This window comes from Haplochromis burtoni, unplaced genomic scaffold (genome assembly GCF_018398535.1).
Source record: "Haplochromis burtoni strain Fernald_Lab_line unplaced genomic scaffold, NCSU_Asbu1 Contig_516, whole genome shotgun sequence".
NCBI lineage: Eukaryota > Metazoa > Chordata > Actinopteri > Cichliformes > Cichlidae > Haplochromis > Haplochromis burtoni.
The window spans coordinates 168,936-186,752 of NW_024582877.1; the positions used below are offsets into that span (position 1 = coordinate 168,936).

Sequence of the window (17,817 nt, forward strand, 5' to 3'; positions counted from 1 at the left end):
CAATAAATACATTGTTCTGTTTAGCACTGTGCATTGTTATATAGTTGTGGTAGAACAATGGTTCAAGACTATCACACCGCATGTGATTACACTGGGTTCTATTGTGCACTGTTTTTTCTGGTGTTACACATTGCAATTAAGTCTTAGAGCAGCTTATATCAATTTGGGTAGGTAATTTCTACAAGAATTTGTAAGCTGTAGGGAAATTCAAATAAGTATTGTTATAAGTAAAATGTGCTAAACACTGGAAAAATAATTACAAACTGATAACAAAGAAAACAAAAAGGCTGAGATGATTGTTTAGGAAATGTACAACTATCAAGCCAGAACATTTTTACCAATCATTTTTAAGGAAAGACAGAAAAATATTTCTTGTGACTGTTATTTTGCCTCAATTTGCTGTCACTTTATTTCATATGAGTTACATTGTGTAAAAAAAATGACATTAGTGTAAAACTGTACCAGGGTTGTGCCAAATCTGAGCACTGGTTAGAACATGAAAAAAGTTAACAGTATAAAAGAATGAAACTGTACACAAAAATCAAAAGTTATTAATTTCTCAACTCTCTGCTTCTCCACCTCTCTTTCCTTGTTTCTCTCACCATCCATCTCTCCCCTCAGAGTTAGAGATTAGTGTATAATTACATGGGAGATCAGCAAAAAATGGGGGGGAAAGGGACCAGTATATTTTAACAAGGCGGTCGAGGAGGAGTGTCATGAGGGGGAGGAGGTGGCGGCCCTCGTCACGGGCCGACTGATTGTCTGCTTTTAATCCTCGACCTCATTATCACCTCCAGGTCCGGCAGTGGCAGTAAATGAATCTATCTGCCGAGTGTCAAATCTTCACACCTTCACCCTGGTAATCACCCCAAGGTGCAAATACAAGAGATAGAAAGAATGAGAAAAATGGAAGGAGAGAGAGAATATGACCCCAGCATTTCATCAACAAAATCCCCTCATTTCATAATTAGTGCTGTTCATTAATTATGTTATTTCTCTGGCAATTAAAGCTGGTTAAACACGTAGTTTCTGTAAGGTCACAGCGGTGACATAAATATATAGATTTTTGTTCATAAAACACCTATTACTGCTGTCATATAAAAACAGTCACGCTTTGACATTTCTCTCTTCACACATTGTACTGATGTCTCATACGTTACTTTTTATTATATATCGTGACCTGGAAACTAAATCTAGAGCAAAGGCAAAGCATCAAAAAGGATGACAGATAAACAATGGCTACATTTTAAATATCAGTATTAAGACGACATTCTTAGGTTTGCTTTGAAGTTTATTAACTGGGGATTTATAAAACTGCAGATTTTGCTTGTATTCTTAAAGTGATATCAAAAGAGAAGTACATTCATCTGTTTATCAACAGAAGTATCTAATTAACCAATAGCATGGTATAAATTCAGAGGATTTAGGCATGTAGACATGGTCAAAACAACCTGCTGAAGTTTAAACAAAGCATTAGAACGGCAAAGAAAAAAGATTCAAATGTCAATGTCAGATGGGCTAGTCTGACTATTTCAGAAACTGCTGATCAACTGGGAATTTCCCACACAACCATGTTTAGGGTTTACAGAGAATGGTCCAGAAAGAAGAAACTATGAAGTGAGTGATAGTTCTCTGGGTAAAAATACCACTTTCTGATATCAGAGGTCAGAGCAAAGCTCAAATAATTTTAAACTGGTTTAAACTCAAATGCCCTCTACAGTCACCAGATATTAGTCCAATTAGGACCTTTATGATGTGACGGAGTGGGAGATTCCCATCACAGGGTGTGTAGCTGACAAATTTACAGCTTCTATGTGATACTATCATGTCAATATGGACCTAAATCTCTAAGAAGGTTTCTAGCACCTTGTCAAATCTTTGCTGTGAAGAATTAAAGCAAAACAAGGGGGTTAAAATGAAATGAGTAGAAAGGACAATAAATCATTTTTTAGGATAAGATAACCTTTATTAGTCCCACACATGGTAAATTTGTTAATTTGTAGTCTTATTTTAGTGACAATTAGGAACTCCTTTAATTTAAGAATCACGAAAATTATAATTATACTATAAAAAATGTAGCATGCATATTAAACACCGAAAAAGGAATATTTCAATTTTATTTAAACATCATCTGTTAAGAGTTAATCAGTTATAACAGAAATAAAAACCATATGTTGCATCGTCTCAGCTCTAAAGATCGTGTGCACCTTGTGTGTATATTTTATATGAGACCCAACAAAAAAAAAAGAAGAAAATTGGATCTTTCTGAACTTATTTCGTAGTAACAATGCTTCCATTTTCTTTTTATTGAAATATTGCTTACAAGGTATATTCACTTTACTTTTTTATTTTAAAGCAAACTGTAAGTATCATTACATAGCTCTGTATAGTGACAAATGTTTAAGTGAAACCTTAAAGTGAATTAATATATTAAATCAGTTTCATGATTTTTGAATACTGTTAAGAACATTGTACTTGCTCAGTCTTCTTTAATTCGCTTTGCACCAACGCCTACTTAATAACAGTGGAATGAAATCTTCCCCTCAAGACATGCAACCCTTTGCTTCAGTTGTCATAGAAGTTCCTGAAAAAGAGCTTCCAGCTGCAGGAAAATGACTCAGTGATAAGTTGCAATATACTTCCAATGGACATAAGCCCTTTGGACAAATCTAACAAAATCTATGCTACCTTGAAAAACTATAATCATGCATTATTGAATTGGCAAGGATAGTGTGTAATAGAGAGATCCTAAACTCATTCCCCTGTGTGAATTATTAATTGAATTCAAATAACAGACAGAATAATTTTCTTAAAATATCTCAATCATTTTTCACTAGGACTTAAGATGGGGTAAAACAACAGTGATGCAGTCTGTATGCCTAAAATGTAGACGCACAATGTGATGGAGTGTGATAAACAGGAAAATAATTTACCAGCATCTGCAAAGGATGTGGCACCATGTTGGAGTGCATGATGACCACATAACACCCTCTTTGTTTAATGAGGAAATTCAGAGTTGATATAGTCCTTTCTTGCTTGCTGGCTCTTTTCCAACATGTTGCCACATCTGTCGTAATCATTGTCAGCATTGACTAACAGGCCCGTGTTTATTTGAAACCCCCTTCACTTCCGCTTGGACCATTTCACTGGCTTATCTGCATGTTCGTGCAGCAGAAGAATAGCTGGCTAAATGTTGTACTAAGGCCAGAGTAAAATATGATAATGAGTACAAATGGGATTATTAGGAGGCTGTGTGTCATCAGTCTGACTGATCCATGATGTCAAACTAGCCAAGCAAATTCAATTAGGCCTGCAATTACTCCCTGGCGCTAGTGGAGATGTATTGGAGATGTTAAATATTGATGGAAACATAGATGCCACATTTTTTCATCTCCAAAGGTGAACGCATCTCCTCAAGGTAATCACAAATGCTAAACATGTAGCCTGTCCATTCATCCTGCTGAGAAGAAACATGTTGTGCTGTCATAGAAAGGGTCAAACAGAGGTTCTGCAAATGCACTGCAGGTTTATTTAGACTGTGAAAAATGCATGATTTGATTTCTCTGAGATTTTCTTTTTATGTTTTATGAACTTGAGATTTATTTACGTTGAGCTTGTTGGTAGAAATGATCTATCATAATGTCCTTCTTTTTTGTACCAACATATATAAGAAATATAAGAATAAAGGTGGAGGAGTTTGTAGTTAGACATGGGTGGTAGATGAAAAAAATTTGAACCTTGCAATGTCACATAATAGCTTTTATTCCAAGAAAGAAACAAACAAGATACTAGATAATCACAAACCCTGTACTTTTGCAATCACTGCCACACTCATTAAATGATGGTGTACCATCCAAAAATAGGCAGGGGGTCCAATACAAGTTATAAGTGAGACAGATTTTTCCTTGATTCCCTTCACTAGCAAATTACAATGCTACAGATCAACAATACTGTGCAAACGTCTTAAGTCACCTTTCCTTTCTTGATATTTAAAAGGAAAGTGTGAAATGGGTGTAGCAGTTTGGTATGAAAACCTTGATTCTTCACTGTCTGAACTCTCTTACACAAACTGTCTTGTAATTTCTTAAAGCAGCCTTCAGGAACAATTTTCCAGGCTTCTTGAAGGACATTCAAATGTCTTCTTTGGATGTCAGCTGCTTTTTATTCCATTTTGTCAAGATGACCCCACATGGCGTGCGCTCTGGGGAGGCCAGTCCATGACTGATGATGCTTTTTTGTGTGTTTTGGGGATTACTGTCATGCAACAATAGGTGGATCAATTGAAAGGATAGATGTATATCTCAGGTCTTGTGGTCCTGACTTTCAGATACTGTTCCTGCACTGTGGATAGTTTTTACCCCTGAAATTTGCCATTTCCATTTCCTTCTAGTTGAGGACACTACTGGGGGACACCACATGCCAAGATATATATCTCAGCATGTCCATGCTTTAGTTTTCAGGTAGTAACTCTCTCGGAATCACCCCATTGGTGCAATAATTATGCCTAATATTATGTCAAACTGTTTTATCTTAGCTTAAGAAATGGGAACAAGGACCGCAAAGTGTGTAAAGATACAATTTAAAGAGTTGCTTCTTTGTTAAGCTGTCTTTCAGAGGGTGCTAGTTTTCATTTTGCAGAAAAAAGGTGTCAGACACAATCAGCCAATGTCCAAAAAACAAACAAACAAAAAACAAAACAAATGAACAAACAAACAAACAAACAAACAAACAAACAAACAAACAAAAAACCCTTTCCTAAAAACAAAAACCCCAAAAACCTTTTAAAGACCTTTAGAAAGACTAGAGAACTATTGCTATTTAATAAATTACAAGACAATCTAGCACATAGTGAAACAGGAGGAGCACAGTGAGGCCATGAAACTTCCGTAGTGCTAGGATTGTATGGACAAGTTAGTGAAGAGAGTGCTAGGTAAACTCAAACCAGACAATAGATCTCTACCATTAGTAACGTCCAAAACAAACTGTATGTATTAACTGCAGTCAATATTTTCAAAAAAACAATGCAACAAAAGGATGTTTCAAACAATGCCTGTTTGGGTACATCTACAAAATAGTGGTCCAGCTGAAAAACTGGGGAACCACTCATCAATATGCTTGTTAAGAGATATTGATTTTAAGCAGGGCCACTCTTTGAGGATTTTGCATGTTAAGTTGATTGGTGATTTGAATTTAGCCATAGATGTGGATGTGACGGGGAATGATTGTCTGTCTCTTCGGGTGAGCCCTGCCATTTACTGGTCCAGGATGTGCAATGCCTCTCGCCCAATGGCAATAGCTCCAATGGCCAAAAGAACAAAACAGAAACATACCTGCTGTTAAACTTCTCAGGGTGCTTCTCTCTCATAACATGGAAACGATGTGCGATTGAGGCATCCTGAAAGAGACAATAAAATTGTATGTTTTATTGAAGCAAGTTGGTGTAATAGTTTAACAACAGATCATAAGTGAATTACAGTCTTGCAACCTCTAGTTTTGGACACTTTAGTGTATGGAACTCTAGGTAAAAAAATTAACTAATTAATAAATAAGCTCTTCTCTACAACAAAGTATTAGGACCTCATTAAGAAAAAAATGTATTTATCATTTTTAGGTTAAAGTCAAAATTCTGAGAATAAAATCAAAAATCTATTTTGAGAAAAAAGTCAAAAGGTGGAGCTTACAGTTGTTCTTTCAAGACAAACTGCCACTTTTAGTAAGAAGGAAGGAAATCATTTCCCTTTTAGCACATAAACACAGTGCGGTGATAAAGTGTAAGGACTTTGAAAAGATGGTGCAGAAAGCTGCAAATGGTCAGATGGAAAAAACCACACAAAGTTGGAAGAGTGGATTTGTACGAAATGAAATGACTGGTAATGGACAGATGCGAGGTTATTGATGGTTACACCCTCGTGCAATAAAGAGGATGTATGTTGTATCACAAAACAGCAGATCAATTTGTTTGACTAAATCATCCACACAAGGCATTTTGTAGAGGGTACAGTCTTGAAAAAACAACTGTAATCACCACATTTCAAGTTTTTTCTCTTTAATATATTTTTTTAATGTGCCCCTAATAATCCTTTGTACTCATGTCATTACAACAATTAATAGCATGCAAAATTTTATTACGTTAAAGTTTAAATTTATGTCAGCTGATATTTACTCCACACTTCTCAAACATTGCAGGCACATCTTGGATGTCCATGGTGTTTATCGCTATAAGATTACAGGAGCTGTAGTACGCAGAAGGTTGCTAAGCTTTGGATGAAGTTGACAGAGACCCTGATGAAAACATGCTGCTTCCATACAGGCTAATTAATTAAACACATACTGCTCCTAACCACCCTACAGGAAGCTGCTGAAACCTCAGCAACCAAGTTGTTTTCTTTCTCTGTATGTACCTCACCACTCGTCTCTCTGCAGTTCAGATTTTCTCCAATCTACTTCTAAACCTAAATACCCATAATCACTCATCATTCTCTCACATGACAAAGGTTTTTGTTGATTAATAACAATAACATTTTGAATATTGCACAGTTTTTCATAAAATCACAATGCAGTCAAAGGTACTTTTAAATAAACGATTTAAATGTATATGAAATGTTTCATTTTAGTTTACCTGTAATCTCATTTTTGAAATGGAAAAAAAAGACTACTGCCTACTAATAAATTTCCCTTCACAGTGGTATACTTTCTTTGTATTAACCTGGGCATTAACTGTTTAAATGTACTGGAGCACAGCACCGCAGTTTGAGGTAAAATATATTGGATATTTTAATATCAAAGACCATTTGTGCAAAAATGCTAAACAGGGTATTTAATCGGAACACCAGTAAGCAGGTGAACATGACATATGAACTCAAATATGCCGTAAAGTATGCACAAAACCTCTCAGGGCGTGAGGCCTGACTCTAATGAAGGAAAAACATAAATTTCCTTTAATTTACACTTCCAAGTCCGTGTCAGCAGAAAAACGTGTACTGGCCTTTGTGAAAAACTCTGATGAAAACTTATCTTGCTCTGAAGACATCTCAAGAAAGAGTGAGGGAAAAGTTGCTGTAAACTTTCTGGGCTTGTTCCTCGCCCCCCCTCCGCTGAAGCAATCTGTTTTGACCCACTCCATTTTGAGTGGCACTATTGAAACAGCACCTACAGGGAGGACCCCCTGCTAGCTCTCTGTACAGAAATTTAGAAGAAGCCAAAAGAGAAAAATCAATGGAGTTTCTCTTGATGTCTCTTCAAGACGCTGTAAGCAGAAGACCAAAAGATTTCTTCAAGATCCCCGCAGACTCGCCTCACGCTTCCATCGTGAGCAAGAAAGGTGAGGTGATGGATATATCTGAGAGATTGTAACTTGATTTTCTTACAAACAGGACAATAGCTGCAAACAAGAGAGCAAAAGCCAGGAGAGGTTGTCTCCCCTTTGGTTTGGGGTCTATTATCTGAGATCTGTACAAGTGGAGCTGTGGCTTTGCAACAGTAAACAGCGATTTCAAGCAACCCAGAGTGGATAAAGCACTTTGTCGTTCTACATTGCTGTACTGTTTGTTTCCTTTAAATTAAAAAAACTTAAAAAAGAAACACTCTAATGCTCCTATAACCAAAATACAGAACATTTACAGTATTCACATATAGTATATATAACAAAATATAATTTTAACTGTACAAATGTTTGATAAAAACATGAAAACTGTTCAAAGTCATATACAAATTTACACAGAAAAGCAAAACCTCTATCAAAACAAAAACAAAAATATTGTTATATTAGCTTTATTTAATTTTTTTTTATTCAGAAACACAAACAAAAATAGAAAACAAATAGAAACAACCCCACCTGGAAAGCTTCTGAAACAAAATCACTTTGTGCTTTTGATGTTTTCTTTTACCTCCTAAATTATTTTGTGAAAATCAATTTGGACCAATCTAAAATATAAAATTGAAATTTGTGAATTACAATACTGTAATATTCTGAATATAAAATTATTTTCTTTCCATTCTTGTAATAAATTACAAGTGAGCAGCAGGTGAATAGCTATTTTTTTCTTCCTTGCTTATTGTTTTCTTTTTTAAATTATTCACTATGCACCATGCTACTACACCAGCGTGCACTGCACATCTTGGTCAAGGGTACGCTCAAAATGTGTGTAGTATAAAATGATAAAATTGTTGTTTCAGGGTTCTTTTTTGCGCCAAACACGACTTGTCAAGAAATATCTTTTCATTTCAATGGGTTTCAAATGTTTAATTAATATCTAATTATGTTTATCTAAGCAGAATTTGATAAATAACTTTTAATAAAAATGTTGTAAGTTACAAAGAGCTTTCTTGGTTGAGTGTAATTTTAGCTGTTCTGCAAAATTGAGTTGAAAAAAAAAGTTAGTTAGTTAAGATGTTGTGTTTGTCCAACTGGATACATTTTACTAGTTTTCTGACTGTATGTGTAAAAACAACACAATAAAACACCAATATGACAGGAGTAGTGGGCCAAACCTTGAATACATGTATGCCACATTGTTATGCACTGACCCCCTCACAGGTCTGATGCGCGTTCGGTTCCTTCCCCCCCCCTCACCCCCAGCTGCCCTCAAATAATTACCAATGTAAAAATCTGGCACCCAAATTAATACAGGACATGTGTAATGTCCTCTCATAGCTCAAAGTTTTGTCCAATTATGAGTGGGCTTCAGCGGTTTGATGTGCCTTTCACTACAGTGGAGAGTAATGGCTTTGACAGGAGTGCCAGGGTCATTAGGGCGACTGACTGCATTATGGTAGCGGAGTGCGCTCAGTGATTAGTTCTGTCTCTCACCCCTGGCCCTGATTGAGATCATTACACTTCACGTCACTTCCACATCCTCCCAAAGGGATGGCGTCATTAATTCTCAACCCAACTGGGCCATGGCAGAAGGTTAGGCTGGAAAAATTCAAGAAAAAGAAAGAAGAAGAAATACCTGTGCTGTGGGACAAGAATGAGATCAGAGAAAGTATTGTTCTTTTGTTCTTCGGTTACTATAACGCATTATTGGTGACTGACCAGTATCAGAGCAGTCAGTCAAGTTTAAACACCTCTGGCCTTTATTACAAGGGGACATAAGAAAGAAAGACAGGAAATGCACAAAGAGATGATGGCCAAAATCTGTCTGGTATGTGCCATAACCACTCTGCTTTTAGGATCCTCCAAATGGATCCTAAAATGAATACAAATTTAAAAGGACTCATGGAAATGACTTTAAAGCATATGTTGCCAGTGACAGTCATCGTCCGAGTTGGCTGCTATTGCTGATCTTTTGATTTCAACAGTGTCATTACAGAAACAATCTACTCTTCATCTGCATAATCTCTGAAGTAATTATTAGCTTGACTTGTCGCATAATCTTTAATGTAATTCTCTCATTCAACGGAAAGCAAAAAATTTGATACAAACAAAATATTGTATCACACTCAAATCCATAGAGACCTCAAAGTCTTCTTAATCCCCCACAAACAACTTCATTTGTCATCATCGCGCCCGCTGTATACTAATCCCACCAACAGAGCAAAGACAATAGGGGTTATAATGAGTTTATGAACCAAAGATGTCAGGCCAAAGACGTTTTCTCTCAATGTTTGCTTCAACAAGAAGCAATCATTAAAGCATTAAAACTTCACGTTTTTTTAGAGTACTGCATGTTTGGTTGACTGCACATACTAACATTAAAATCCACCACATTTTGAGCAAAATTATGCATCTTTATGTTTCAGTCACACAAGCGTAAAAACAGGATGGCAGCCTCCTTGCAACTAGGAAAAATCAATGGTAACCTGGTGACTACACTGAAGATTTCACTTAAGTTAAATGTTCAGTGAAAAAGAATGAAACCCAACTCTACGACTGCTCAAAGCTGCATGTTGTACCTTTAAAACAATCACAGTCTTGCTAGTGCAGAAGTATCAAAAATTTCTTGAATGACCACTTTTAGGTACCAAAAAGAGAGTTAACATCAGTTTCGAAGTTCGAAGCAAGAAATAAAAATGTCTGCCTGGCAGTTTGGGAAAAAAGAAGAAAAAAAGCTTTTTATCTTAACTCTTTGGGGGTGAATTTTTGTGCAGTATAACTCACTTTTTAAAATGCATTAAGAGTTAATGTTATGCATTGTTAGGTAACAAGTCAGTGTTGACACACCTTGCTACATGAATTCTGCTACTAAATTGTGTTACTGATACATTAGCAGCTACTTATGTCTGCATGATGCATGCATATAGGGTATTGATACACTTTGCTAATAAAGATAGCAAGTGTTAACTTTAGTTGACTTAGTACTCTACCCTCGCATTCAAACATAGTCACTTCTGACTTTGAAGAAAAAAGATCATGGTGCACAGTTGCAGCTACTATGAGAGGACACAAAACAAAAGATGGCTTCACAGTAGTAACAACAATCTTTTGTACATTCTGTGTTTTTTAAAAAGGCCCATTTGCATTTGGCTGAATGTTGTTTTTACCATCAACAATCTCCATTACAATCAAGTAGACAAAAATGTACCATTTTAACATAATGATGAAAAATGCTAATATATAAATTATATTATATAATTTGATAGCAATACATTTATTTTCTTGTTTGTGATCGCCTTTTTCAGAAGTCGATCTTTGAATGTTCACTTACTTGTTGTTTCTGAAAATGCTACACAAATAAATCTGACTTGAAAGTTCTCCAAATGAAGCAGCAGATGAAGTAACTTGTGTGTCTGACATTTATGCTAGGCTATTAATGCATTTGAACATTTGGATGAATGCTCTGGGATGTATTTCAAACTGTTACCACTTCCCCCTGAACACATCACCATATGTTCATCACTGTAGACAGATTACAGCTATTGTTCTCCTTTATCACAATGTTAACAAGACCCGTCCTCTAATATCCTCAAACATCGCCATTAAGAGCCCAAGGCTGGAGGTGTTATTCAACTAACATTTCTAGGGCCATGCATCACTTATGTCCCTGCCATGGTCTCTACAAATCTGACAAACCCGAGCGACTCCCTCCTCTACCACCTGTAAATGTCAATTACCATATTTCCCCCTGACATTTATCAGTAATGGCTAACACGAGCTACGTGAAATCAGTGTCATTATGGTGCTGATGGACAGGGGAGGTGCTAATGGATGCGTAACTTCATGCAAATACACAACAGGCCCTGTTTATCGATCAGAGACGGTAGAGGTTTGAGCACATCTCAATAAAGGTCTAACCACAATGTGATCACAACAAATAAATTGACTGATTAGGCTGTTACTGCATGTACTCCACTCGCTGTTCTACCTTCTGTATTCAACCTTCCAAAACAGTCAGAAAGAAGAATTATTGAGAGAGGAATTTTAATTTTAAGCACAGGAGTCCACACGTTAGCAGCTATTTCTATTTTTTTCTAGGTTAAACTGTCTACTGGTATCATTCTTTGTCTGAGACTCTTTCTTACAAAGACTGAACCTTCCTTTGGTGTGTAAGGCGTAAAAAGGTGCCATATTCACATTCTCTCAGCAGTGCACAAGTGATAAATTGTCTCCACTTACAGAGAGCCTTTACAGTATTTCAGCACAGCACTTTCAATGCTTCCCATTCACCTGTTTACACATGCTCACACAGCAATGGCCCTGGCCTCCCAGCAGAAACAGCTTGAGGTTCAGTATCTTGCTAAAGGTGAGGATCAAACTATCAACCCTGTGATTAGTGGACAGCACGCGAGCCCCACAAGGAAATTTATATTGCAACTGGTTCATCGTTGAGAGTCTTTATTGTGGTTGTTTTTATTGTTTATTATTATGTCTTGCATTGTGATATAAGTGTGTTAAAGCCTTTACACCCAACCTGGGAATGCAGCATCTATTTAAGTTAAAATTGTAATCGTATTATTAGTAGTATTTATATTTCAACACATCACTTTACACATTGAGCCTAAGGTTGAATTTTTGGTTTTCATCGTAGTTTTTTCCAGCTAAAGCTAAAGTACTTTTTAAACCCATAAAATCTTTAATTTTATCTTAATTTGCACATTGCCTTTTTCTTTTACACATCGTTCTTTGTTTTTATAGTCTTAGCAAGTTTACTTATTCATAGATTTTTTTTTGTTTCAATCAAAAACAGTCAAAATATTTATGTTGCTGATTTTGATTATTAAAAATGTGTGAAGAAATAACACCAAAATCCCTGAGAATATGCAGATGCTAAACAGTTTACTGCTTTTTCTTTTGTTTGTTTCAACACGAGAGTCACATCTGACACCTAGAACGTGAGACTTACCCCAATCCCCTTCACAAGCAGGTGTTTTTGTAGTGAGAGGCATCATGCAATTGCTAAGCAACATGCAATTAGCTGCCATTTGTGTGTGTGCAGAAACAATTATACATAAAATCAAATACAAAGACTATTTACATCTAAATGTATTTAATGTGGACATCATGTTTTTTTCTTCAGCACTAAACACTATTAAATACTGTTCAAAGTGAGAAGATCTGACAAAGGGTATTACATCAAAATCATATAACATAAAATACCAACAAAAGGTATCTTTGCACCTTATTGTCTCAGTGTTCAACTTACCACTCCAATGGAAAAGTAGTTGTTTATAATGCTGTAAGGCACTGGGTCCCCTCGCTCTTCCTTGTCTGTGGGTGTGACATCAATCTTCCAGCGATCCAGCATCACCTCTGTACTGTTCTCAATGTCCCGCAGGATCTTAAGGAGGCTTTCGCCCTCATAGCCTCAGGAAGAATAAGATGAGACAAGTGAGATGTTAAAATGGGTCTAGAATATCTCGTGCCGCATGACTGACACTTTGCAAACACAGGTGCATGGGCAAATACACGAAAATACAAGTGAGTTTCCAAATAATTTTTTATACATGTATATGGACAATTTACTTCCAGTATTACTCAATTTTGTTACTTATACTAAATGATTTTGTTATTATAAAATCCTTAGGTTATATTGTGTTGGACATTTTTGTTTGGTCTTTATTTGGTATTTTGACCTATTGTGAAAAAATTGAGTCAGTTCACAAGTACCAAAAACGACATTTCCTTTTGAGGCTGGATCCAAAGTAAGTTAAAAATTGCCTCACTTACAGCAGAAAAAAAATGTCTACAGCCTAGTTGGGAAAAAACCCCCAGTTCTGGTCTCAAAGTTTAATTTCTATATTCATATCAAATGTGAACTCCCCATATAAATAAGTATTTCTAGAGATGTAGCGGCTTTGAATAAAAACGGCCAAGACAGCATTTTTTTAATGCTTGTGAAATATAGAATACAAATCTATAAATTCCTGAGCAGTAAAACAGACTAACACACTGTGTGGGCAGCTTTGGCTACGGTTATTTATTTATTGTTGAATGTGCTTTATTTAGGTGATATTGGTCTCTGTACAATTCTCCAATACATCCACCTCAGCTGGTCATGACAGATGGCTGAGCCTGGTTCTGCTTGAGGTTTTTTTCCTGTTAAAAGGGAGTTTTTCCTTCCGCATGTCTCTAAGTGCTTGCCCATGAACTCAAAGCAGTCTCTTAAAATAAATAAATAAATAACATTTTTTTCTTTGTTTTATATAATTGAATATTTATGTATTTGCCTGGAAAGTACAAAACATGTAGACATCACTCTGGGCATTCCACTGTTTGCTCTATTTAATCAGTTAATTTGCATATTATTTTTAGAGCACCACATAAAGTAATTATTAGTTTTAGCCACATTGATGTTCCAGAATAATTAGAGCGTTACAAACAATATTAACACTGGATTTCTAATGCGGGACATTTATACCTCTACCTTTCACTACAGCAAAGGGATGTGAGGCCATGTTGTTGACTGTTATGTATCTGTTTTCTGTCAGTACCTCCTCCCCATCGCAGACATCTTGCCAGGTCGTTGCCCGTGCCAAGAGGAAGTATACACACAGGGGGGTTCTTGTCCAGGTTGGCCTTATCTAGAGCAGCAGGACAAATATCACAACAAGATGTGAAACAAGGCCAAACCAAGAAAACAAACTCACTGCAAGAACTTGCAAAGAAACCATCAAATCCCTTTTTCAGCCCAACTAGTAATACTAGAAGTCAACATGAATGTCCAGTTGTACAGTCTATTTCAAGAGGCACATTTTGCCTGACAGTTATTACCTCTCTTTGTTTTGATTGATAAAAAATTGAGGCAATTTTTGAGAGCCCAAACAAGTAACACATCTTCAAGACCAAACAGAGAAGGCCGGGTGGTTTTTTTTTCCCTTCAAATGATGACTAATATGTTGTTTTCCAACTCACGTAATCATCCCATTTTACCACCTCTGAATACACAGGCTTGGATGTAATGAAAGTGTTCATATACAACCCATTTATTACGCTTTACCATTTCAGGGTGGACAACAAGAGTGCTGCAGCCTTTGAAAAATAATAAAAACAAAGGCAATTTTGCCAAAAAAGGAAATGGGGTGTTTAAGTGCTACAGTACTATGTTTATTACTTTACAGGTAACTGAATGCAGTATGTGCACATGTACTGTAGCACCTCAGAAGGCTTGCAGTTTTGTTTTGTTTTGTTTTTTTGAATGAACATGAGGACCAAATTCTTGGCAAAGTTGTGACAAAATGAAAAAAAATTGAAAAGTAGCATATTCTGTACCAATGAAGTCCAGGATCCAGCCCACAGTGCCATCACCTCCACAGGCCAACACTCTGAAATCAGGAACATCTCTGAAGAAATTCAACCTGTAACAAACGTCTTACTTTTAGATGTCTTGCACTGGTTACAGAAGATATCTTTTATCTTCAGTTTTCCCTGAAAATAATTGAAAATGATTTTAAAAGTGAAGGTGCATTAAAATGTCTCTTTTTTCAGTCTTTCTTGCGTTTAAAATTCACATGACACAGACACGGTGTGCATATTATGAGCATATTTTTGAGCCTACTGCAACAGCACACTGCTTCACTGCAAACCCCCATCTAATCCCACAAAATAACACATGTCGCATTGATAATTATTCATTCAGTGAGCTAGCCTGCCTGTTCGAGGCCTAATTGGATCATGACAGGCAGTGTTCAGTCCAACTTCTTCCGTTCCTTCACAATAACAAAGCCCTAACTGAATGAGCCAGCCTCCAAGCCTCGTATGGCGGGTAAATGATTCGCTCAATTACTCTCCAACTGGGACCACAAACCATATTAGACGCAAAACAGACGGCCGCAAACATGAAAGGCAACTTTGGGGATATTTAAATACCAAGAAACAAACACTTAATTTGCTGTAATTGCATTATTGAGGCAGCTAATTGACAGCAGTGCGTGCGGCTGCCTCGGCCTGCAGTGTCCGACGGTGACCGTTCACCCTGCTAATGTGTGCTGCAGTGAGTACACTTGACAAAATATTAACAAGGTTAGAGTAGGAGAAGGTCATCTGGAATGTTCTCAACTCTAGGAAGAAGCCACGGATTCGACCCCAGACTGCAGAGGAGAGGCAGGTGACGCTTCAGCCACATCAACAGAGAAACAAACAGTGGCCACAAGGTCAGTCCCTAAAACTTGGGAGTTGCGTTGGCGCAGTGAAAGCTGTGCCAGTCTAAACCTCGTGGAGGGTTTTTTTTTTACCCTGTGAGTGCTGCTGTGTATTTATTTTTTATAAGACACAAAGATTCTGTTTTCACATCTAATCAAAACCAAACAACGTGGCAGCACGACGCTGAGGCATTCCTGTGTGTTTAAACGCTGCTGGACGCAAACAGCAAAGTGGAGGAGCGTTGTGCATGTAAATCATCCATTCATTTTCTTAATCACAAATGTGAACCATAGGAAACCTGGAGCTGCCCACACCACCAGCCTGCAGTGAGCTGCTTGTCTGTATGCGCGATCACATGTGGTATGGCGAGCGTTTCACCTCTCTCTATCCGTCAGTCACTTGTGTCACCAGCTCTGCGTTCAGCCTTATGCATATGGAGTCGCTGCTCGTCAGCATGATGCTATCGTCTCCAGGATTTGTTATGTGTGAACTCACCTCATTTGTGTCTGTTCTGTCTGAGGGAACCGAGTGAGAGGTTTAATGCTACAGGCCTCTCTTGCATGTGATGGTGGTTATTATATGTGGGCAACAACCGAAAACACTACTGGGTGTGTAAACAGAAGGTCATTAGTTGATCTGATTAGTGAGGTAACAAACAAAGGGATGCTTTTAGATTTTGTGTTTTTCCTATATTTGCTTCTCCTTTTATAAACAGTTCTTTCAATTTTTCCGCAATAATTTATATAAGAAGACAATTTTCTTAATGCAAAGTAACTTACTACAGATACTGCTGCCAGTTATAAAGCTAATAAAGAAAAATTAACACATAAAACAAAAAATATAAAACTAATGTGAATCTTTATTTTTCCTTTTTTCTTGCTTTGTTTATACTATAGTCGTTATTATTACTATTTAGTAATAATACATCTAAAGAACTTTTTCAGTTCTTTAGATGTATCATGGCAGTTGTTTTGGGATTTAATAATCTAAGAGCAGTCATGTTCACTTTTTTAATTCCATTAGAAAACAATACTCTGATTTTCATGAGTACACTGAAACAGCCTTTTCATTTCTGTTAAGGCTGCTAATGTGCTTTCTGTGTTTATCTGTGGTTATAAGCTACAGTGTTTTTAAATATAATCTTTTTTTTTTTAAACACAAATCATTTTGGAAAATATCTACCCGCTTTTAGGGTTTAGATCTTAGATTGATAAAAGGGCTGCAGATTTTTCCTCTCGCCATATTTATGTGTCTGAAACACTTTAAAAAAGCAAACCTCAATCGTCATATGAGTGTGAAATTTGGATGCTTTAAACATAAAAAAAAGTAACCTGTGAAAAAATATATTATATTGACATTTAGCTTCTTTCATGGAAATAATACATTTTTAAAACGGTATCTCACACTACAGATGTGTGAGATATCACTAAACGTACCCCGGCATGGGTCCATTTTTAGCCAGGTTGTAGACTTGTCTTGGGTTCAGAAGATACTGGAACTTTCTGTAAATCCTACAGAAGAAATAAAAAAATAAAAAAACATCGGAAAAAACTAAGAAGCAATGCAAATGTCGCTCTCAAACATCACACATTCGTTTCCACTTCAGGGAATTTAGCCTGTTAAGTGCAAATGCAGTCCAAGGTCCAATCACAATGTAACGAGGCAGTGGACTGGGCAGTGGGGTGGGACATACCCAAAGTCCCCTTGAGGAGAAACCATTAGAAAGACTAATTCATTTTAATTTCAATTTCATTATATCAACTGGCTGAAGTCATATTTTGATCTCATAATTTAAACAAATGAGGGCCGGAGTAATAAGGAGTGAATGAATATGTTTCAGTAATAACCCAATTAGCCCTGGGTTAAAGAAGGGGAACCAGCCAGTGACATGACAGTGAGAAGGCTGTCTGAAGCAAGAGTGTGTGTGTATGTGTGTGTGAGAAAGAAAGAAAAGAGAGCTGACGGCAGAGGCGTCCAGTGCTTTAGGTAAATGTTATTTTGTTTTTATTTGACTGAGCAAGCCTAAAGCACTTGGCGGCCAGAGGCCACGCTGTTGCCTTCCCTCTGCGGCTGAGGAGCGGGGCTTTAGAGGCTTCATGTAGCATGTTGAGACAGATTGTGTACTTACCTCTCTCCCTGCTTCCCCCCGCTCTTCGGATTGACAAACACCAGCAGAGGATGAGTGCCCTCTATTGTTGTGATCTGAATGGGAGATGTCAAAACAAACTGTTGGTGTTTGGAGACTGCAGGATGCTTCACAGGAATTCACTTTCAAGCCATATCCCTCAGAAATTTTGCCA

The 17,817-nt window shown here is 37.0% G+C and overlaps 1 protein-coding gene across 1 annotated transcript in view; it reads right to left on the reverse strand.

The window, feature by feature from the left end:
* Positions 1–17,817, reverse strand: part of dgkb (diacylglycerol kinase, beta) — a 77,543-nt gene that overhangs the window by 26,174 nt on the left and 33,552 nt on the right. Inside the window, exons 15-20 of the mRNA XM_014329174.2 lie at positions 17,646–17,719; positions 16,954–17,028; positions 14,648–14,733; positions 13,870–13,959; positions 12,582–12,742; positions 5,331–5,395 (exon numbers count right to left, since the gene is read on the reverse strand). Coding sequence (XP_014184660.1) covers positions 5,331–5,395; positions 12,582–12,742; positions 13,870–13,959; positions 14,648–14,733; positions 16,954–17,028; positions 17,646–17,719 — 551 coding nt within the window. The remainder of the gene's footprint in view (positions 1–5,330; positions 5,396–12,581; positions 12,743–13,869; positions 13,960–14,647; positions 14,734–16,953; positions 17,029–17,645; positions 17,720–17,817) is intronic.